The sequence below is a fragment of the Rhinatrema bivittatum genome, chromosome 15 (genome assembly GCF_901001135.1).
Source record: "Rhinatrema bivittatum chromosome 15, aRhiBiv1.1, whole genome shotgun sequence".
Lineage (NCBI taxonomy): Eukaryota > Metazoa > Chordata > Amphibia > Gymnophiona > Rhinatrematidae > Rhinatrema > Rhinatrema bivittatum.
In genome coordinates this window covers 58,342,471-58,365,942 of record NC_042629.1, presented here as the reverse complement: position 1 = coordinate 58,365,942, position 23,472 = coordinate 58,342,471, and the positions used below count along the sequence as shown (strand labels likewise).

General features: G+C 42.0%; 1 protein-coding gene across 8 annotated transcripts in view; it reads left to right on the top strand.

Annotated features, from left to right (window-relative positions):
- Window positions 1–23,472, top strand: part of EIF4G3 (eukaryotic translation initiation factor 4 gamma 3) — a 523,222-nt gene that overhangs the window by 440,743 nt on the left and 59,007 nt on the right. For all 8 annotated transcript variants that reach the window (XM_029579175.1, XM_029579173.1, XM_029579174.1 and 5 more), the window contains 9 exons: window positions 1,891–2,064; window positions 2,724–2,921; window positions 6,824–6,970; window positions 7,484–7,720; window positions 8,624–8,728; window positions 12,140–12,272; window positions 16,668–16,762; window positions 19,506–19,599; window positions 22,295–22,412. In XM_029579175.1, the coding sequence (XP_029435035.1) occupies window positions 1,891–2,064; window positions 2,724–2,921; window positions 6,824–6,970; window positions 7,484–7,720; window positions 8,624–8,728; window positions 12,140–12,272; window positions 16,668–16,762; window positions 19,506–19,599; window positions 22,295–22,412 (1,301 nt within the window). The remainder of the gene's footprint in view (window positions 1–1,890; window positions 2,065–2,723; window positions 2,922–6,823; window positions 6,971–7,483; window positions 7,721–8,623; window positions 8,729–12,139; window positions 12,273–16,667; window positions 16,763–19,505; window positions 19,600–22,294; window positions 22,413–23,472) is intronic.

Here is a 23,472-nt window from a genome sequence, read left to right as displayed (position 1 = left end):
GCGCTTTAAAAGGCTTGTTTGCTGAAATGTGGATACTTTGCAGCAATGATTTCCACCTTGCTAAGAGCTAGAAAGTTCTCCCCTACCTTGGCCTATGAGTGAGTTTGGAGAGTGGTGTGAGGATCAAGGTGCTCTTCCTTCCTTGGTCAAGATTCCGCTTGTTTTGGACTTTTTACAGGATGGCTTGAATAAAGGCTTAGCTCTTAATTCCTTAAAAGTACAAGTAGCAGTTCTTGCCTGTTTCAGGGGTCAGGTAAATGGTGGTTCCTTGTTAGCTCATCCTGATGTGGCCCATTTTCTGAAAAGAGTGAAACTTCTTCATCCTCCTTTGCAGTTTCTGGTGCCCCTATGGAGTCTTAATTTGGTCTTGGATTTTTTGGCAGGTCCTATGTTTAGACCGCTACGTACGCTGTCCTTGCGGTTGAGGACCTTGAGAATGGTGTTCCCTTTGGCAGTTTGTTCTGTGCGTAGGGTTTCCGAAGTGCAAGCCTTGTCTTGCCTGGAGCCATTTCTTCAGGTGTCTTCAGGAGCAGTACAGTTGCATACTGTTCCTTCCTTTTTACCGAAGTTGGTCATTGAGTTTCACTTGAATCAGTCCATTTCCCTGCTGTCTCTGAACACCGAGAGAGATGTAGAGGAGTGTCGTCTGTTGTGACCCTTGGATGTCAAGAGGCATATTGTCAAGTATCTGGCAGTTACTGAGCCTTTGCGGAAGTCGGATTGCCTGTTTGTCCTTCACAGCGGTACTAGGCCGGGAGAGTCAGCCTTGCAGGCTACAATAGCTCGCTGGATTAAGGAGTTAGTCTTGGTTGCATACGTGGTCAGGTTAGGGCTCATTCCACTAGGACTCAGGCAGTGTCATGGGCAGAAGTGGGATTGTTGTCTCCAGTCGACATTTGCTGAGCTGTGACGTGGTCCTCCTTACATACCTTTTCCAGGTGTTATCATCTGGATGTGCAGTCCCGGGAGGATGTGGCCTTTGCACGTGTGGAATTGACTGGACCACAGGCAGCCTCCCACCCTATTTGGGAGCAGCCTGGGTACATCCCACTTGTTCTGGATTCATCTGAGTGGACACTAAGAAATTAGAAATTACTACTTACCTGATAATTTCCTATTCTTTAGGACAGTCAGATGAATCCATCTTCCCACTCTTGTCAGCTAAATGATTGCATAATGACCCTCCTCTGTACCTACATGTTACATGGATTACTGGTAAGTGTTACTCTAGTTCAGGGGTGGGCAATTTCGGTCCTCGAGGGCTGCAAACCAGTCGGGTTTTCAGGATATCCTTAATGAATATGCATGAGAGAGACCTGCATACACACTGCCTCAGTTGTATGCAAATCTATTTCATGCATATTCATTAGGGGTATCCTGAAAACCCGACTGGTTTGCAGCCCTCGAGGACCGGACTTGCCCACCCCTGCTCTAGTTCATGGACTAGTGTTATTACATTCTTGTCTGAGTGCAATGTTGCCTGTTGGCTGAGTATTGCAATGGTTATCTGTTTTTAATCAAGTTTTTTGCTAGTCTGTTCACAGTTTTTGAAGAAAATACTGGCAGGCTGATGTCACTGCAGGAGTATATATACTATGATGCCAGTTTGCTCCATCTCCATATGCTGGTAGAGTTGCATAACCCACTTGTTCTGGATTCATCTGACTGTCCTAAAGAAAATGAAATTATCAGATAAGTAATAATTTCTCATTAACATAATAGCTCAACACAATTGTTAGTTCTTGGCTTTTCTAACCCATGGCAGTTGGGGCATCAACAGTGCAGGTGATAACTTTCCTGGGTTATTAGTGTGGTAGAAAGTATGTACTGTGTAAATCATATGAACATGCCCCAATTTTCAATTAAAAAAAAAATGAAAAATTGTCTTAGTTGTTGAACGTAGGACCCAGGAGATCCCAGCCTGGCCAGAGGAGAGAGCCAAGGAAGATTATCATGAATATTTCTGTTGGTGATGATGTTCACTTGAAGAAGGCAGAGAATGCTTGGAAACCGAGCTTGAAGCGAGACAGCCTTTCTGAGGACCCAGAGAATGTAAAAACTCAGGTAAGATACCTAGAAACCCTCCCCAAGTCCTGGGGCAAGATGCGATATGCTATGATCAGTGTATTTTAACAGGGAGGCGTATCAACACTTCATGATGCTTTATTTCTTTGGCACAGAAATGTTGACATGCTTACAATATTCGTTATATGAATTTCTGTGTAATTAATGCATTATTGAATATTTGAAATGTTTTCTTTTTCCTATTAGAAACTAGGCAAGAAATATTATTAACTGGGGTCCACGGATTTATATTTTATAATTTTTCAAAGGGGTGAGTGAAAGACTGAGCTGATTGGGGGGGGGGGGGATAGAAAGGGAGAGATTGGGTTGAGTATTTGGTGTGGGGAGAGAGACACTGGTGAGGACAAGATGGGGGATTTTGAAAGATGAAGGGGAAGTAGAGCTCTAAATTTGTGAAGCTGCTTGTGGTAGCATGCTACGGGTTGTGCAACTAATTGGTATACATCAATGAAAATACTGCCTTGTGGGAAAGATTATCCTTTCCCACTTCCAAGGGAGGTAACTTGCCTCTATTTTTTGTTCATCTCCAGCCCGCTTTTTTATTGTTCACCATTTTGCTTACAAAATACTCTGTGGATTACAATTTTGTTGGCTGGCTGCCTGATATATTTGGGTTTTTTTGGATTCTTCTTCCTTAGGAACTATTCAGGAAGGTAAGAAGTATTTTAAACAAGTTAACACCACAAATGTTCAACCAGTTGATGAAGCAAGTAACAGACCTGACAGTGGACACAGAGGAGAGGCTGAAGGGGGTCATTGACCTGGTCTTCGAGAAAGCCATCGATGAGCCCAGTTTCTCAGTGGCCTATGGAAATATGTGTAGATGTCTTGCTACGGTAAGTAGGAAAAAGGGAGAAGATGGGCAGTAGAAATGCAGACTGACTTCTTTTGGGATAAGGTGATAAGAACAGGGAAATGAGCAATCAGGTTAAAGTAGATAGGGATCAGATAGAAGTCTTACTCCTTTAGTGTAGTGATAGTCTTTTGATTTGGAGTCCCAGAGTTGCAAATTTATTTCCAGAGTCCCATCTAGTAAAATAAGGCCCTAGAACTGATGCTCATCTTAGTGTTAGCAAGTATGGCTCTTTCACTAATGCTAATGGATTTTGAGGGGTGGAGGTACCTAGAGTACTGATTTTTAAAAAGTGTTTGAAAATGGTAAATGGAAAGAGGGAGGGCCTAGTTATTTTCACTGAGCAGTGAAAACTGACACTGCTTCTCATGGTCACTAGTAGACTGTAGGTTTATTCTCTCCTGTCAGAACACCTAGGTAGCATAAAGTACGATGCAATCCTCACGGAGGATACAGTTTGGGCTTGTGAATAAAAGACTGACTGCTGCTTTGACATTTTCTCTGAAGACCAGGCAAATCAGCAAGTCCCACTGCTCTCTGAAATTATCCAGTGGCATTGACATGGAACACGCTTCCAGAACTTTCTAGGAAAAATGTGAAGGTTCCTCTGGGTATGAGTATCATTTTCTGCATCTTCAGTTTCAGTCAGCCGGCTTGTTGTTTTCTGCCATGAGCGAAAGGGGCACTTTTTCCCCCTAAACTGTTGCAGTTGCTGCACAACTTTTAGAGCATTTTCTCCCTCTTTTCGGGCGTAATGATTTGTTCTTTTCCTTTTAGTTAGACTTTTCGACGAAACATTTTCTTCCTACTGAGCCCATCACCTAAATTGGAGCTCATGGGTATCTGCTAGACATGGCTCAAGCCATGGCATTTCTTCATACCATCAGAATTATGGACAGTGAAAGACGTAAGGCAGAGTCAGCAGGCATCAGGCTGGGACCATGTTAAGGATGTTGTGACACTTAGCTACAACAGTTCCCATAATTCCTTCCAGCTTTATTTCATTCTGCTGCAATAAATCTGCATACCTTTCACTTATATCCAAGCTGATTTGACCTTAGGCTCATAATGTCAAAGTGTATTTATTATTTTATTTAAAACATTTCTATCCCACAAATCTTATTAGTTTGCAACTGGACATTCTATCTGAGGTCATTCCTTCTCTATTGAGATATTCAGGGCTGTGACTTAGACTTCCGGTTAAACATTTGCATCATATTTTTCCTAACTCCAATATCATTTAACTCCTAACAATCATCACATCACCATCAACATCACTATTAGCTACCTCTTACAATGTAATTAGCTGGTTTTCCTTTTTCCTTTTTCCTTCTCATTCCAAGTTCAATTTTCCTTGTTACATGTAACTGCTATTTCCGCACTATTGTTCAAGTTTAAGTTTATTTTGCACTCCTGTTTCATGTGAACCAGCATGATGGGACTATTGTCTTGAATGTTGGTATATAAAAAACTTAAATAAATAAAATAAATAAATATTGTTTTAGTTCAGGGCTTCCCAATCCTGTCCTGGCAACTCCACAGCCAGTCGGGTTTCAGGATATCCACAATGAATATGCAGGAGATGCACAATTAAACTCTGGAATTTGTTGCCAGAGGATGTGGTTAGTGCAGTTAGTATAGCTGTGTTTAAAAAAGGATTGGATAAGTTCTTGGAGGAGAAGTCCATTACCTGCTATTAATTAAGTTGACTTAGAGAATAGCCACTGCTATTACTAGCAACGGTAACATGGAATAGACTGTTTTTGGGTACTTGCCAGGTTCTTATGGCCTGGATTGGCCACTGTTGGAAACAGGATGCTGGGCTTGATGGACCCTTAGTCTGACCCAGTATGGCATGTTCTTATGAGATAAATTTGCATATACCGAGTCTCTTTGATATGCAATTTATCTCCTGCACATTCATTATGGATATCCTGAAAACCTGACTGTCTGTGGGGTCCACAGGGTAGGTTTGAGAAGCTCTGGTTAAGATGCAGACTCCTGATACAACATGAGATGAGTAATTGCGCTTCGGCATCTCTTGATAGTTAAAAGTCCAGCTCCCAGCTATTCTTTTATTTAGGGTTGTCTTCCCTGTAGAAAGAGAAGAAAAACAGAAATGAAAAAGTGTTTCTAACCCAACAGGTAGAGTTCACACCACCCTGTTGGTAAGATAGTTATTCCCCATTTTGTTGAAGACAAACCTTAGCTTGGAGTCCAGTTGTGTGACTCAGTAATTCACCTTAAATTCATTAAAAACAAAATTTCTGATCTCTGAGAGGGGAAACGCCAGTCAGATATACCCCTCCTCTCCCCCATCTGAAGACAGGCTAATTAGCTTAATAACAGAACCGAAGCGCACGCTGAGCGGGATCTGCCATGCACACCCAGAGGGACCTTCCCAGGAAACAGGTTACATGGAGGCAGCACTGGATGTTTTCATCTAATTCTCCTGCCTTCATGAACACTTGTTACAAATATCCAATATTGTTTTCTCTTAAGTTTGTTTAAACTTTGTGTAGTACATGAAGGTGTCTATTCCTGGACTGAAATTAATTTGGGAGGGTATATAAAATGAGGGGAAAATCCCCAGGAAGTAGTGAATGAAGGCTCCTGGTTGATTCCAGCCCTGGTTCTGAGTGAGCTGGAAGTGTAAAGGAAGAGGAGAAAATTGCTGGGCCAAAAAATAATAAAAATTTAAATTTCTTGCCCACTTACAGAGTTTGTTTTTTCCTGTTGTGTGTCTCATTGAATACCCCTCATATCTGGTATGCTGACAGGGACAATATTAAAGAACAGTGTCTTTTTGTTTAACTTGCTGTTTATCCTGAGGGGGGAGAGGGGTTTGTGTAGCAACCAAATATTGCATTAGGGAAGTACAGCACCAACATTTTCAGTTTGGTTCATTTTTTTGTTTCGGGAGGGGGGGGTGTATTTGGTTTGTTTGTTTTTTTTTCAGTTTGCTTCATTTGCCAAACCCTCCAAAAAAAAAACAAAAAAACCCCAAAACATAAAAAATAAAACAAATCAATAAAAAAAAGGGCTTCCTCAGCCAAAAACCTGTCCCAAGTCAGGCCCAGATAAAAGTTAGGCCTTTCCCCCTGCTCTTTTTACAAATGCCAGGGCTGAGGAGTTCCCACCTGGCTCTTGGTTTCAAACAGACAGAAGTGATGCCCAGTCGCTCCCACTGGGGTCCTAGTGCTTTAAAAGTGATGCTGTTCACCTGGGGTCGGCACAGAAGTTATGTTCTTTCAGCGCCTTTCCATGAGTCTGGTACTGTTTTGATGCATGGCCGTAAAAAAAAGACAAACGTAGAAATGGCTGTACATGAAAATGGCAGCTACACCAGTAAAAGGCTCAAAAATGATGGCACTTTGGCACTGTCCCCAGCCTGCTGATGCCATTTTTAAATCGCCAGGACCCAGGCAGGAGCAACTGGGCATCCCTCCTGCCTGTTTGAAACTAAGGACTCAGGTGGGAGTGGCTCTGAGCTTGAAAACAAGGATCCAGCTTAGCACTAGGCCCTGGTGCTGGGCTCAGAGGCAGGCCAGTTAGATTTTTCACCCAGTAAGACCCAGTCAGGACCATCAGAAGCCTGTTTTTTTAATGCCATAAATATGAAAATACATTTTTTGGTACTGTCCTTGGAGGCTATTTGAAACGAACCGAAAATGCATTTTTGGTATTCATTAGAAACAAATGCACATTTCTGTACTGTGTGGCTTTGGGCTAAGTTATCCCAGGTAGATTCTCCATGTTTTGCAGATTTTATTTGTTTCTCGCCTTGAGCACAAATTGTGAAAAGGCGAGTTATAAATCAAAAACAATAAATAACAGATTGCTCACAGGACTTTTAGCTGTGATGATTCTTCCCTCTGGATTCAGCTGAAAGTACCGATGGCAGACAAGCCAGGGGGCACTGTGAATTTCCGCAAGCTGCTACTGAACCGCTGTCAGAAGGAATTTGAGAAAGATAAAGCGGACGACGACGTCTTTGAGAAGAAGCAGAAAGAACTTGAATCTGCCACAATGGTGAGTATAGATTAAAGACTTGTAAATTCTCCAGTAGGAGGGCATCTTGTTAAAAAGAAACAAAACCATAAACCTTGGGAACCTCATCTTGTATGTACAGGAGTGCCTTGTTGCTGAAGGTGATGAAATAGATTTATGCAGTTTCAGGGTTCACAGTGGTGGTCTGATGTAGCGTGCATGGTGCAGAGAGGGGAAGAGTTAGGCAGATTTATATTGAATGTTCTAGCAGACTGTGCAACAGTGTGCATAATTTTTCCTACACCTTCCTACACCTGTTTTGAATTTGAACGTCTTTATCCAGCTTGCTTTCCAACTTCAAAACCTCATCATTGAGGGATTTGTTTCTGTCGAAGAACTAATCTGTGCAGTAACGGTGGTTATGGGGAGTTTTTTCAATGTCTTTCTTAATCTTATTACGCTGATGTTAAATGACATTGGTTCTCCAAATGAATTCTGTTATGTAGAATTCAGGTATTTTGCATGCTTTTTAATTATATTTATTTTTCTTTGTAGCCAGAAGAAAAGACAAGGCTTCAGGAGGAGCTGGAGGAAGCTAAGGACAAGGCAAGACGGAGATCCATTGGCAACATCAAGTTCATTGGTGAACTCTTTAAGCTGAAAATGCTGACGGAGGCCATCATGCATGACTGTGTAGTGAAGCTGCTGAAGAACCATGACGAGGAGTCGCTGGAGTGCTTGTGCCGCTTGCTCACTACCATTGGCAAGGATCTCGATTTTGAGAAAGCCAAGGTAATAGTGAATGTATTGCATTCTTGCCACCCAGGCAAATGTTGTGCATCAAAGACAGTGAGATCAGAGTAGGTTGGAAATATGGATAAGTCTATTCAGTTAAAGTTTAGTGAAAATGCTGTAGCACTATGGGGGCAATATTCAGCCACTGGCCCCTTTGCAAAGTTATCCAGTTAAACTTATCCAGAGAACTTTATTGGAATATTTGGTCGTACTGTTGAAATATACCTGATTGTCATAAAGATAGCCAGATACCTTTATCCAGCTAAATTAAGGGACTACTCTATAGCACAACCAGAGTTAGCCAGATAAGTTATCTGGCTAACTCTGAATATTGGAGTTAGCCAGATAATGAGTTATTTGGCTGAAATTTAGACGGATAAATGGTGGAAACATTCAAAAGTCAGCATTCAGCCACACAGCTAAATGCCATTGAATATGGACTCCTATATTTTTGTGACTGTATACCAATGGAAGGAGGAAGCCGGCCTAATGAACTTTTATGCTTTTAAGTTCTCTAGCCAAAGCTGTAAGACAAAATTTGTGCAAGTAAAATTCTTTTTGATGGAATAATTTTTATTTTATTTATGACAAATTATCTTTCAACAAAGTGGTCCAACCAACAATAGAAAGTTTAAAAAGTTTAAAAAATTGATGGTGTGATGAGTGACTGTAATTTAGAAATCACTCGTGTCATTTTGTTTAGAACAGAAAGCCCTGAAGTAAGTTACTGCAGAGTGCCTCTCGGTGTCTTTCCGTGGTACACTTTGCACAAACTACTCACGAGATACCCCCTCTGTATTCACGGAGGGACAACTCAGACTGTCATCGGTGACTGCAGGATATGATTGTTATAAATAACATGGTATGCTGAAGAAATCGGTCTCTCTTGTCCCTTTATAGCCTCGCATGGACCAGTATTTTAATCAGATGGAGAAGATCGTGAAAGAGAGAAAAACATCCTCTAGGATCCGGTTTATGCTTCAGGATGTCATAGAGTTACGGCTGGTATGTACCCTTGGTAAATGAAAAGGCTGCTGTATTTGGGTTCCAAGAACCTGGGGCTCAAGCCCCTCAGGTTTTAGTGGACCCCATATGCTTAGGTTTAGGAGTAATCGATGAAAGATTATTATACATCTGCAGCCTTCTCACTTGGTCAGCTCGTTTTGGGGAGGACATCCATGTGCTATGCTCTGGAGTGGCTGGAAGTCTTGATGAGGATGTAAGGGAGTGCCTAGAGATAGTATCATGAGCGCTGCAATAGCACTTCTAAGAGTTATGAAATCTGTGTGTTCTGCATTATCTCTTCCTGACGCTCTCTGTGCCCTCCAGTCTGGAATCTGATCTTCCTGCAGAAACAAAATACTATCCCCACAACCATAAACAGGTACAAAGTCAGCTATACAGGAGTCATAGTAGACTGATATTTTCATCTTACTTTCTTTCATGAATTTATATGCCACCAATCCATCACTCTAAACATCTCACAATCAAAACATACCAAAAAAGGTCAAAGACAGAAATAAATAGTACAAAATGCTGCATAATATAGAGAAAACAGTCAGAGATCAAAGGAGCCTTACCTCAACACACCACATATCTTAATCCACATACACCATGTAAAGTAAATAATTCTTCAGAAATTTTTAGAAAGTTCTAATACACTCTAGCAACCCAGCTCTAATCACTTTAAGCTAAGTTTAAATAAATCTTCTGCATTTATTTTTAAAGTCCTAGTACACTCTAGGATACACAGGTCTAATGGTAGAGAGTTCCACAGCACTGGGCTGGCAAGTGAAAAGGTCACACTGGTGGGGATGTAGCCTTTTTGGAGACCTTTGTAAACTCTTCTTTTGTAGCAGTGTTTGCTTAGCTGAATATTTATAGGAAGCTGGATTCTCTGTTGACAAGCAGGGTTAATCAGTCATACAAGTGGATGTATGTTATCCAATGGTGCTGAATGTGAAAAGCTTCTGGCTAAACTTTAAAAATCCTGGAAGGCTATGGCTGCTGCAGTGTGTGATTCTTCAGTCTATTTTTACAGTCCAAGAGCAGATACATTCTCCTCTAGTTGTTATGCTGCTATTTTTCATCATGTTTTTGTGCAATTCCCAGAGAAAATTGCCAGGTTCTTGTGGCCTGGTTTGGCCTCTGTTGGAAACAGGATGCTGGGCTTGATGGACCCTTGGTCTGACCCAGCATGGCAATTTCTTATGTTCTTATGCTCTTGCATAGCAGATGCTTTGCGCTCTTCTTATCTAGGTTGGCAGTCTGCTGTCTCTGGCAATGGAATTTTTCTTTCTTTTGTTCATTTTGGGTTTGTTTTTTTTTTTTGCTCTTCTGTCTGCTACTGGCTTACAATTCATCAGTTTCATCGTGTTTAAAATAACAGCGATTGTCCAAAGGTCTTACGAGCAGGGTGATGTTTGTTTTTATTTTTCACAATTCAGCACTGGGCATCATAACATTGCATTGAAGGTTGCTTCTACTTTTCACTTTCCTGGATGGTGAATGTTTATATAATTGAACATTTGCTGCAGATTTCTGTTCCAGAAACGTTTTTGCAGATAGTTTAATAGCTGAGGTTTTGGTAAAGGGTGTTTGGGGTTTCTTTTGGTGGGGGATGGGGTACTGGTATTTTGGGGGAGATTATCTATGTTGTGGGAGTTCTGCCTCCTGATCCTGAAACTTTTCCCACGAGAGAGGACTTAGGGCTCAAATATAGACCTTTGTTTCATTGGGAAGGGGGTATAGTGTGGGAGAAAGGGAGTTTGTGTTGGGTATAATTTTGGTTGCCCCATTGGCCAGTGGCATATACCATTTAATAGGGTTGCAAGAGGTCATTGGCAAAGGGTAGTTGCAGGGTTTCTTTCTGGGGGATGGCGTAGTAGGATTTAATGACACTCTTAAACATCCAGGTTACTGTTTGCAAAAGTTATAAATTAATTGTAGCTTGGCTATTGCATACTTAATTTTCTCAGATTTAGGGGTAGATTTTCAAACCGCGCGATTTGGCGTACTTTTGCTGGCGCATCAGGCGCAAGCAAAAGTACGCGGGATTTTAGTAGATACGCGCGTAGCTGCTAAAATCCTGGATCGGCGCGCGCAAGGCTATCAATTCCGTATAGCCGGCGCGCGCCGAGCCGCGCAGCCTACCCCCGTTCCCTCCGAGGCCGCTCCGAAATCGGAGCGGCCTCGGAGGGAACTTTCTTTTGCCCTCCCCTCACCTTCCCCTCCCTTCCCCTACCTAACCCACCCGCCCGGCCCTGTCTAAACCCCCCCCTTACCTTTGTCGGGGGATTTACGCCTCCCAGAGGGAGGCGTAAATCCCCGCACGCCAGCGGGCCGCTAGCGCGCTGGGACGCGACCTGGGGGCGGGTACGGAGGGCGCGGCCACGCCCCCGGACCGCCCCGGGCCGTAACCACACCCCCGTACCCGCCCCCAAAACGCTGCCGACACGCCCCCGCAACGACCTGGCCCGCCCCCCGACACGCCCCCCTCGGAGAACCCCGGGACTTACGCGAGTCCCGGGGCTCTGCGCGCGCTGGTAGGCCTATGTAAAATAGGCTCACCGGCGCGCAGGGCCCTGCTCGCCTAAATCCGCCCGGATTTGGGCGGATTTAGGCGAGCAGGGCTCTTAAAATCCGCCCCTTAATGTCTATTCTAATGTTTTGGCTGTCCTTGGGGAGACGTAATGTCTTTCTTTTTTTTCTTTTCTCTGTTTCATTATACTGACTCTGCCATGAACATATGTTGTTGGCCATGGATGACTTGATTAAAATTGTATCCCTTAATATATTTGGTATCCCTTCCTCAATCAAGCTTAAGTTAATCTTGAAATTTGCCTGTAGGAATAAGGCCAGCATTGTGTTTTTACATTTAACAAATGTGGAGCATGAAAAATCGAAAGAGGATTGGGTGAGTCAAATACTCTACTCCTCATATAACTCATGGAGCAGAAGTTTTCTGCGCCATCGGATGATATCGCTCATGTGGCTGATTATCCTATTGTCTATGGAGAGCACCTATTTACAAGCAAACAGTTCAGTTTTATTTATTTGCCTTTTTGAATATAGAATTCACCCAACGTGGTTTACAGTACATTAGAGTAGTAGTTGTAGAAAGGCCATTTGCAAATATAGCAATTTAAGTAGCAGGATGTTTACTTTTAACAGAGTCGCATGGAACTAGTACGGTTTTTATAGGATGTGAAAAGTGAGGGAGCATGGGAAAGGAAAAAAGTAGTGCTCTAATTTGCTTTAGGATATACAAGTAGCCAGGGCTTTTTGATTGCTTGAAGACACAAGGTAAGTACTGTCCTTAGTCATCCAGTTACTACAGTAGAAATGCCTAGCTTTTTCGTTAGTGCTTACAGTAATGAATGGACTACTTTAATGCTCCTTCACTTCCTTTCATAGTGTAATTGGGTATCACGAAGAGCAGACCAGGGCCCCAAAACCATTGAACAGATTCATAAAGAGGCAAAATTTGAGGAGCAAGAGGAGCAGCGGAAGGTGCAGCAGCTCATTACCAAAGAGAAGAGGCGGCCAGGTGAGGATTCCTGCAGTGAGTCTGGATGAATGATGGAGGTTTCATTGGAGCATGGAGTGAATGTAGGGGAACTTGAATCTACAGTAACTTCACTGTAATCTTGGTTTTTTTCCCCTCAAGTGAAGCATCCTGAATAGCTATTTATATGGGCCACTTGACTCTATTTAGTGGGCTGCCTTAAAAGAGCTTTTCCCAAACTTCTTGTGCTAGCTGATGAGAGAGGGAGGCCAACTTAAGTTTCTGTTGCTGCTACATCGGACACAGACTGTAAAAATGTTGTTTTTAATTTCATCTGCCTTTCCACTACACTGCTTGAGGCAAATTACAACATACAGTAAAAATATATACATAAAAATGGGAAAGTATCGGTACAAATATACAATTAAACAATTAAAGATAATAAACCTGCAGTACATGGTTTAAATAGTGACAATATTACCTAACAAAACAGTCATAAATGAAATTACAATGAAAATATAAATCACTTTAAATTACAATGCAAGCTGTCATACAAACTAAACTATAAATTCTGCTACAAGTCATTATATTAACTAAAAGTTTATATTAAATAATAAAGAGAAGATCATAATAAATCTAATTTAAAAACCAGTTCTAGTATCTAATACATGTAGTCCACTTTTGGAGGTCTTTTGTGAGGCAAAGTCCTGGCATACTTGATGCTGTCCCAATAGTTCTTCCAGATGGGAGAAGAGAGGCGCAATATGCTCCTAGGCCCAAACAGATCTATAGCACAGGTCATTCAAATAAAAGTTCTCACACAGTCATTGCCCAAAAAACTTGCTGTTAAAAACATAGTAGTGGATGACTAAATCTCTTCCAGAATCACAGACAAAAATCAGAATTTATAGTCACTCACAAAAAAGACAAACCAAAAATAAAGCACGTAGAGCACCATAAGTCCCGTGACCTTCCCTTGCTGCCTTTAATACCCAGGCTTAACTTCAGTTCTTTGGACTGGTTTTCCTATCCCTACCCTAGGATGAATAGCAAACACCATATACTACTCCACTTGAGTCACTGATCAAACAGACCAGAACAGGAAGGCAAACTCTCCTCGGGGATCAACACGTTGTCTCTCTCTTACACCAGTCCTTCAGTTCGTCCTAGTGACAGTGGTTGAGTATTTATATATGAGGGAGATCCCTTCCAGATGGAATATAAATAAACTCCACACTCCAGTAACACATTTCCAGATCATACACTAATGACAGCGTATTTATCTAATGCTTGACGAAACAGCCATGTTTTTAAAGTGTGTCTGAAAAGCAAATCTTCCAAAGTATGGATTTCTATTTTTTTTTTTTCATTTCAATAATCAGATAAATTCAAAATGGAGTTTCACAAAGAAAATCCTCAAACATGTAACCAGATGAACAGGAAATTCCCATCTATTATAAGTAAGAAGGAAGAATCAGCAGAAATTAATATAATTAAGATGGAACCAGTACATCACCTATGCCCATCAGTCATACAGAGCTAAAACGTAGAACTGTCTTTTTTGTAAGAAACAGTCAGTGTTACAGTAATTTAATCCACAAGAGAAGTTAAGTGGTTAGGGTCTAGAAAAACAAATTTGTTTCCAGAATACTATTCCAGTAGAAATTCTGCTCCAGCAGCCAATACATAATGTTACTGTTCCAGAAATCTCCTCCTAGTGGATTGTGTGCCTCTGGATAAACCTGGGAACACTTCTTTTGACCTACAAATAAGAAATTACTATTCATAAAAAACAAATGAAGGCATAAATCTCTTATCTTAGTCAAGAGCAAAATAAGAAAATAAGTTTTCGTAATGGCTCTCTTTTACGGGAGGTTTAAAGCCCTGGGGGAGGTTGACATCTGTCTCCCCCTCCACTGGATTGACTCAGTGCATCTGCTCTGGAATATAATAAACTCTTGAATTAAAAAAAAGTGGTAATGATACTTCTGAGATTTTCAAAATTTCTAATAAATATTTCTTCAACATGGCATGTGGAGAAATTCTCTTATTATAAGGAAAATTAAAATATAAAATGTTCATATCTTTGAGCATTTTCAAAAGTTTCAATTCTTCCATAAAACAGAATATTATCCCTAATCAAGGCCAAGTCAGTCTTGCAGAGTAGAAGCTTGATTTTGTTATTTCCTCAGCTTGGATCCATATTTCACAAAACTCAAATCTTGGGATTCAAACTTGTCCATGGATCAGCTGAAACCTGTATGGCTATGACTAACACCCAGTTAGTATGTTTTCCATATAGGCCATCATGCCAGGGAAGACATTTTTAGAAATCACCACAGCCTTACTTGGGAGGTCCTGGGCTTTAAGTCCACCACTTTCAAAGGTCTGACCCACGGCACCCCAATAATCCTTTCGGTTATATACACTCTGGTCTTCAACAGATGGGCCTGAGCCAGGGATTCTGCTGTGGTTCAGTATCCACTTGATGAACTAGCACTGCCAGGTGCATGCCAAGCCTCGTTCTCAATGTCTCAGTATCTTCCCTTAACAGTGTGTTTTCATCAGAGCTGAGGTGTTACTTTCTGGCACAGGGTGATACCTCTTGTAGCACTTCCAGGCTAAACGAGAACTGAAGAATAATGAACGAAGGTGTCTATAGGACCGACATCTGGAGTTGGTGGTAGAGGAGAGTAAATCTTGGGATTAACCTTTTTTTTACCAGCCTTGAGGTACTCCATGCACTAATCACCAGCAGAATAGACTGCTGCAATTCTTTATTCAATGGCATCTCACTATAAAATTCAAAACACCTCTAACTCCTACATAACAGCAGTAAGAATCTTAGTATGAGCAAAAACATATGAACACACAAAACCTCTTCTATCACGGCTACATTGGCTACCAATAGAGAGCAGGATCAAATTCAAAACACTTTGTCTTCGTGCATGAGCAGACTCCCTTATGCCCGCAAGAGAGAGCTCAGATCTTCCCAACTGACTCTACTTTCCACCCCGCCTCTGGCCTCTGCTAGACTGCCCTGCACCGTATTTTGGGCTTTTAGCTGTTACGCACCAAAGATCTAGAACATGCTGTCAATATCTCTACGTATGAAGCCCAGTTACCTAAGCTTCAGGAAGAAAGCTAAAGCACGGCTTTTTATCCAGGCATTCCCAACAAAAAGACTTCCTGTCAACAACTGGTTGCTACAAAAGTGTTCCTATTTCTACAACAACCACAAAAGAACCTGACAATGAAACTCTTTAAATATAGAGATCCTCAACCAGTATTGTTTTTTGATTTAATACTATTGTGACCTACTTTGTTATTGTAATCCGCTTTGAGGCCATTCATTGTTAAAAGTGGAATATCAAATTTCAATAAATAAATTCAAGAAAAGTAATTAGTAAAAATACCAAGCATTCCCAGAGTGACATGATCTTAAAAATAATACTAAATTGAGAAAATTGCAATAACAGAGAGTGACTTCGGGGAAAACATTTTCAACAGCATTGCATATAAGTCTTGTAATTTTATCCAATAAAAAAAAAAATAGAGAGAGAGAGCACAGGAGGATCCATTTTATATTCAGAACTCTTGTTTACTTTTAGTTCCTGCACTCCACAAAGCATTGGAATAGCCTCCCAATCGACTTTCTCCTGTGTTTCGCTTGTTAGTCTTCCCTTTTCTCGTCTGTATCTGTTTATTTTTTTGCAAGGATTAATTATTCACTCTCCTAACAAAGTACTCTGAGCGAGATACTACGCTATAATTGCTAATAACAGTGGGTAGCACACAGAATTTTTGGAACTTAGGGGATGGTTCTATGATGTGACCCGCATTTGTAACTATGCAGATACTATCTTTGGAGAGCATAATTACAGGTAAGTAATTATTCAAAGATGAGTGTTTATTGGCCTGGCCCAATGGCTAAGGTAGCAAGTGCTGTGCACTGTCACGCAGATACTCCCCTATTCAATTCCTGATTTGGGTCTTCTGATCCCCAGGAAGCAACATTCAAAGCCCCTGATGGAGAGGGTGACACCAAGTGGCTGTATTCAGGGCCTATGACTATAGTATTCTGGAAAAAGCCCTGATATAGGACCATCACTATATTCAGAGGAGGGAAGCCTATAAAGTACTAAAGAAATCACTAGGTCGTTGTGAATGAATGCTCTTATCATGGTGCCAGATCTCAGACCTAGTTTCAATTGAGCTGGAAATACAAAGGAACAAGAGGAAACTGCTGCATCAAAAAAAAGAAAGCTGATTGTTTGTAAAGCTTGACTTTAGACATTTGTAAAAAAAACAGAAAAATAAATCCTGTATGTAACTAAAAATACAAATATGTACATCTCTGCAATCAGTTTGGAGCAACAGATATTTTCCCAGTGGAGACTTCTGCAGCTTCACTGACTGACTTTGTTGTCCTGTTAGGTGTACAGAGAGTAGATGATGGTGGATGGAATACAGTACAAGGGGCAAAAAATAACAGAGTGCTGGACCCCTCTAAATTCCTGAAAATCACCAAGGTAAGTGCAGGCCTACAGATGCACATCTTGCTAGACAAGCTGTTTGGAAGGGAGTGTTCTTGAATACTATGAAGGTTCAAAGCTTTGTTTTTTAAAGAAGAGGTGTTATGCATATTAGTGTGAAAAAGTAACTAATTGACATTAAACTGTTACATAATATAGGAGATCTAGTATGTCATGCAAATGAAGTCCCAAAGCCATGCAGGAATAAAAGGAATTAAAATCCTGAATTAAAAAAAAAATACTGATGCAGAATAATCTGAAGAAGGAATGATTGAGCTAAGAAGCCTTTTTCCCTGTACATACCCAGATCAGTCCAGACCCTGGGTTGTGCATCCTGCTCAGCAGATGGAGACAGACTAGAACTGAAAAGGCATCCCATAATAGGATAGAACCTCCCCTGCTCCCTTCAGTATTTGTCTGTCTCCCAGCAGATGCAGGCAGCTGAACCCCTGGTTCACCTTCTCATCTCCTTATCTTTTCTCTGTGGGGTTTTTTCCTTTATGGATCAAGCCAGTATTAACCAGTGTTTAATTTTATAATGATTTGAAAGTTTTCTGGCTTTTTACTAGGAGACAGATCTGTCTGTCTGTCTCCTAGTCTGTCTGCCTGTCTCTTAGTAAAAAGCCAGAAAACTTTCAAATCATTATAAAATTAAACACTGGTTAATACTGGCTTGATCCGTAAAGGAAAAAACCCCACAGAGAAAAGGAGATGAGAAGGTGAACCAGGGGTTCAGCTGCCTGCATCTGCTGGGAGACAGACAAATACTGAAGGGAGCAGGGGAGGTTCTATCCTATTATGGGATGCCTTTTCAGTTCTAGTCTGTCTCCATCTGCTGAGCAGGATGCACAACCCAAGGTCTGGACTGATCCGTGGTACTACAGGAACGAAAATTAGCAGGTAAGAACCAATTTTCCTATATGTGTGGCTCAGAGTGGATCAGCGTTCACAGGCCCTGGGGTTATGGGGAATGAGGCGTCTTGACCATCACACAGTGTCAACAGCTGGTGGTCACTGGGTGCAGTTCTGTGGAGGGCCACAGCCTGTGGCCAGAGATTGTTTCTACAATGACTGCGGCGCAGGGAAAGGCTTAAAACAAGGTAGGGATCAACCAGGAAGGTTCATGATGCTATAGCCCAGTAGAGGCCAGTTGAGTGAGCTTGGAAGCCCAAGGAGCCGGAGGAAACTGCTGGCCCAAAAACAAAGGAGGAAACAATGTGACAGCCATTTGAGAGAGGCCCAATAAAAGCTGGAAAAGTTATGCTGGGCTCTGCAGTGTTGCCAGGTAGTAATGAAAGAACACGCACGCTTTGCTGGAAAAAACAAGCCCAAAACACCTGAAATTTAAACTACTTTTATTAGAAAGTATTTATACACAGAAAAAAAACGTATCAGGCACAATCCCTGGATCACCCACCACTCCACCCAAAATCATTAAAACAAGTTGCAGGCCACAGCGGCTGAGTAGTCTCCTTCCTGCCACATCCACCCCATCCCGCTATGAAAATTCCCATGTTGGCTTTGAGCCATCTCTTCACCTCTCCACCCACCCACAAACAGCACCTTTTCCACAGACCAGGACTAGACATGTGGGGGAGGAGTGCCATCACCTCATTTGCCCCCTCAGCTCCTGAACCTGCCTCCTTGCTCTCTGTTCCATCTGTTCCTTGTGCCACCACTATTTCTTTTCCCTCTCCTCTGTCCCCTGTGCCCCCCTCTTTTTTTTCCCTCCTCTGCAGCTTAAGCAGCTCTTGGCCCTCACCTTTCCAAAGGCAGAGGACATTTGCTACTAGACTACCTGAGGAGCAGGAAGAAGACCCTAATCCCATGCTTCTGGTCACAGCACTAGAGAGGAGACAGGAACAGGGCCACAAGAAAGCAGCTACTGAGAATTGTGCTTGCTGAAGTCCCACCCTGTTCCCTCACAGTTTCCAATCATAGCACAGGGAGGAGGGCTACAGCTCCCCTCAGCTTTCTAATGTACTGCTGGTTCTGCCTGTTAAACAGCAGAGCAGGGCAAGAGTCCTGCCCATCAAGCCCCCTCAAAAAAGCCCAAAAATAAGCTACCCGCGAGTTGCCCAAAAAAAAGCAATTCCCAACAAAAACAAGACCATACTTGTGGTAAATAAGTGAGATTGGCAACACAGGCGTTCTGTCCCATACAGATTTATTCTTGTGTAAAATATTGTGTACACCTCCCAATTTCACAGTGCTGTAAGAACTATCTGGTGGTAGACTATAATTTGGTGTAGTTCGAGCAGCAGAAGTGGTTCCCTTACCCACATCTCATCAAATGGCTTCCTTGTACATTAGAAACATGTCACACAAACTGACCGTGGTGGAAGAGAGCCATACCAGTGGTCTGTCTTCCAGCAGAAGATCCAAAGGCAGAGAAGGGTAACATCGGCTGGCACCTGGATGGCAATGACAAACATTCAGTCTTAGTGGAGACTTCCTTCCAATCCTCAGCCAATAAAGGGACCTGGGTTGCATGATTAGTCGTCCTGAAGAGAATATATGCTTTTTTTTTTTTTTTTTTAAAGCACTCATTTCACATTTATAATCTGACATGTCAGTTTTATTATAAAAGTTTCTCATTAGACATTTGATTGGCTGATCTCTTCAGTCCTGATTTGTTTCCAGCGCATCTTCTTCCTTATTTCTGTAGCCCCCACCCATATACATGACTTAAATCTTCCCTCATTTTATGAGTTAATGTACCTACTGTAATGTTTTACAGCCCACAATAGATGACAAGATTCAATTGGTCCCCAAAGCTCAGCTGGGCAGCTGGGGAAAAGGCAGCAGTGGCGGTGCCAAGGCCAGCGAGACTGGTAAGTAGAGACAGTGTCAAAGCAAAGAATGGATAAAACCATGTAAGAAGAATTAATTTAAATTTAGGAATTGCCCTCAAAGATCTCTGTATTAAGGGGAGGGGGCAATACTGGACCTGGTACTCACAAATGGAGACAGTATCTCTAACCTATGGGTAAGTGCTCACATGAACACCAGTGATCATCAGACGGTATGGTTTGATGAGGTGGCCAAGATGGAGAGAAGTCTCACGAAGGTCAAAGTCCAGAATTTCAAAAGTATTGACTTCGGCAAAATGGGGAAGTGCCTTGAGGAAGATCTTGGAAGGCTGGGAAGAAGATAGGTGAAGCGGAGCAACAGTGGGCCAAGCCAAATGGAGATGATAACAGCAATAAATCTTTATGTAAGAAAAAAAATAAAATCAAGAGGAAAAGGAAATGTGGTTCTGTAAAGAAGTGTCTAAAAAATAAAGGAAAGAGATAAGCATTCAGAAAGTAGAAAGGATCTCAGAGCATCACAGAAAAGAATATCCTGTGAAGCCAAAAGAGACGAGGAAAGGAATATGGGGATGGTAAAAGCTCCAATGGAAGAAAGAATTGCTAAATAGGTAAAGCGAGGAGAGTTCGCATTTTTTAGGAATGTCGGAGAAAGGGAGACCAGAGGTGGAATTGAAAGATGAGCAGCGTGTAGAGAGAGAAGGGAAAAATAAAACATTGATCAAATACTTCAGGTCGGTGTTCACTAATGAAGATCCTGGAGGAGTACTCATGCAGGTTGACGAGTTCAGATGGGTATGGGGTAGATACCACCTCATTTACAGAAGAGAGTTAGCGTCGAACTAGCAAAACTGAAAGTGGATCTGGCCATGAGGCCAGGTGAAGATACCTCCTAGGAAACTCCAAGACAAGTGATGCTGCAAAATCAGAGAAGCATGATTCTGCTTTAGGGACTGTAGACCGGTTAGCCTTACCTTGGTGGTGGAAAACTTAACGTAGACTCTGCTGAAGGAAAGGATAGTGAAATATCTACAATCCAGTGGGTTGCAGGATCTGAGGCGAAGAATCTAATATCAGATGAATCCAACTGATTTTTATGTTTGGGTGACTAGTGAATTTATTTATTTATTTATTTATTTAAAGAATTTATATACCGGGGTTCCTGTATAGTATACATATCACCCCGGTTTACAAGGAACCAAAACTATCGCTAAGGAATTAGATCAAAACTATCGCTAAGGAATTAGATCAAGGGTTGGCACTTGATGTGGTTTGCCTGGATTTCAGCAGAGCTTTTGATACAGTCCTGCATAGGAGGCTAGGAGGTCCCAAATTGGTAGAATGGATCAGAAATCGGTTGACTGATAGACAACAGTGGGTTGTCATAAATGGAACTCGCTCTGAGGGGAGAAGGATAAGTGAGATCAGGTCCGGGGCTAATTCTCTTCAGTTTCTATGTGAATGACACTGCTGAAACCATGATCTGCAACATAGTGAATACCCCTAAAAGAGTTGAGAAAATGAGAAGTGACCTATGAAAGCTTGAGTGGCCAAATACTTTCAGATAAGATTCAATGCCAAGAAGTGCAGTCGTGCCTTTCAGGTGCAGAAATCCAAAGTAGCTGTATGTGATTGGTGGGGGCTGGGCAAGAGACTGCTGTGCTGTGCTGACAGCAATGTTGAAATCTCCCTGGATCGTGGTAGGAGCATATTGCAATCCTGACACAAGGGTGGGGTTTCTGAAGGTAGCAGGTGGGTGGGAGAGGAATGGGCATCACTTTCACTATTTGTCAATCCAGAGAAGGGGGTAGGAAGAGGAGAAGCTTACATTTGTCGGGGGCGAACTGTTCCTGATGGCTTGAAAGCCCACTCGTTCCGATCTCAGGCGGCTTCCTGGGCAGAGTGTCAGCTGGTTTCGCCGCAAGAGATCCGCAGGGCAGCAACATGGAAGTCCTTGAGTACTTTTGCCAGACAGTATCGTTTGGACGTGCAGGTTCCTGGCGTGGATGATTTGAGAAGCATTGTCATTCGAGCGGGACTCTCCAGATCTCACCCCAGATAGGGAAGCTTTGGTACATCCCAGCAGTCTAGACTGATCTGGGTATGTACAGGGAAAGGAAATTTGGTTCTTACCCACTGATTTTCATTCCTGTAGTACCACGGATCAGTCCAGATGCCAGCCCTTGGGAGTGGACAAGGTTCTACATGAGAGTCCGCTCGTCTTCAGTCTTCTTTTTTTTCAGCCCAGTTGCTGCAGATTAATTAGGGGTATGGGTTTCTCCATATCCTTCTCACAATCTGATTATGTACATAGAGGGGTTATTTCTTTCTTGTTCTTGCCTTGAAATTTTTCTTTCTGATTTGGTAATATTAATACTGAGGAGATGCAGGTTGCACATAGGACTAAGAGGGGATATGCTCAGAGTTTTTCTCTGTCTCCATCTGCTGGAAGGGAGGCAAGACCCAGCAGTCTGGACTGATCCGTGGTGCTACAGGAATGAAAATTAGCAGGTAAGAACCAATTTTCCTTTTAATTCCAAAACTGCAGTATAAATGAAATTCTACTACTGTGCCTCACTGGCAATTTGGGGATCTTTCTACTCTTGCTAAGAAATTTGGAAGGGTGGTTTAGCAAATGCTTTGAATAGACATAAAACACTGTCATATTTGCCCCTCAGAATGTTGTTGCTCTTCCTGAGAATATTCTGATCTCTTGCAGACTCCCTACGACCGAATGCTACAAATTTAAACAGATTCTCCGCACTACAACAGCCAGCATCAACTGTGTCTTCCTCACCTGCAACCTCTGACTTTGACTCTCGCAGGGCCTTAACCAGGTAGGCAAACTCTATTGAACACACGAGTGGAGCCATCCTTCCGTGTCAACAATTTATAGTCCTTAAATGCACATGATGTCCATGTTTTGAGTGAACTTACATTTTTAGTTGTATATATATATTTATATATTTAGTGCACACCTTTTCATTGGTATCTCAAGGCACGTTTCATTCAGCTACTGTAGGGATTTCCCCTATCCTCAGAGTGCTTACAAACTTTTGTACCTGCACTATGCACTTTATTAAAAAAAAAAAGAAATGTATCAGCTTCTTCTATATCAGGTGCTTGGAAAGCAGTCTTCTAACTGCAGTTGAAATGGCAGAAAAGCAAACTAGAAAACAGTTGCAGAAGGTGACTGAAAGATGCAGATTTATCTTTCTAGGACTGGGTAACTCAGTGGATTGGCCCTGGGTTACAGAGCCTTTTACTTTTAGGACTGGCGGATAAGCACAAGGATTCAAAACCTCTCACCTCGAACACTGGATGAGCCTGGGATTTGGTACAGAGTTTTAAAAAACCTCTAGGACTGGATGGCTGAAGGGACTGGCACAGGAATACAGAGACTTTCAGCTTAGAATTGACAGCTAAAGGAATCGGCACAGGGATTATAGAGCTTTTCATTCCTGGTCACTCTTTCTAACCTGGGTCTGATCTGTAGTGACGCAAAGTCTTTACTGCTTGAAAGCTGTTCACTGACCTGTATAACATGAGGTGATACTCTGTCCCATTCCCAGTGAAACGATGATTCACATCCCTAAAAATCAGAAGGCTCCATCATAGTTGGTACCAGTTTGACACTTGTTGGTAGTCTCAATGGAGAGCTCAAAGATTGGATGGAGATTGGTTTTCCCTTTTCTGCCTAGAGGTAATCTGGCCAGAACAGGGTTGGATGCACATGTTTTATCTGTGCTGTGGATAAACAAAAGATTTGAGGTTTCATTATTCTCAATCCAGCACATTTCATCAGTTGCAGCTGCAGCCCTGGGTAAGTTGCTGCTGTTATTACTGGGCTTTACTAAGCTAGCAGTAAGGGATAAATAGAAAAAGTAACAAATAGAA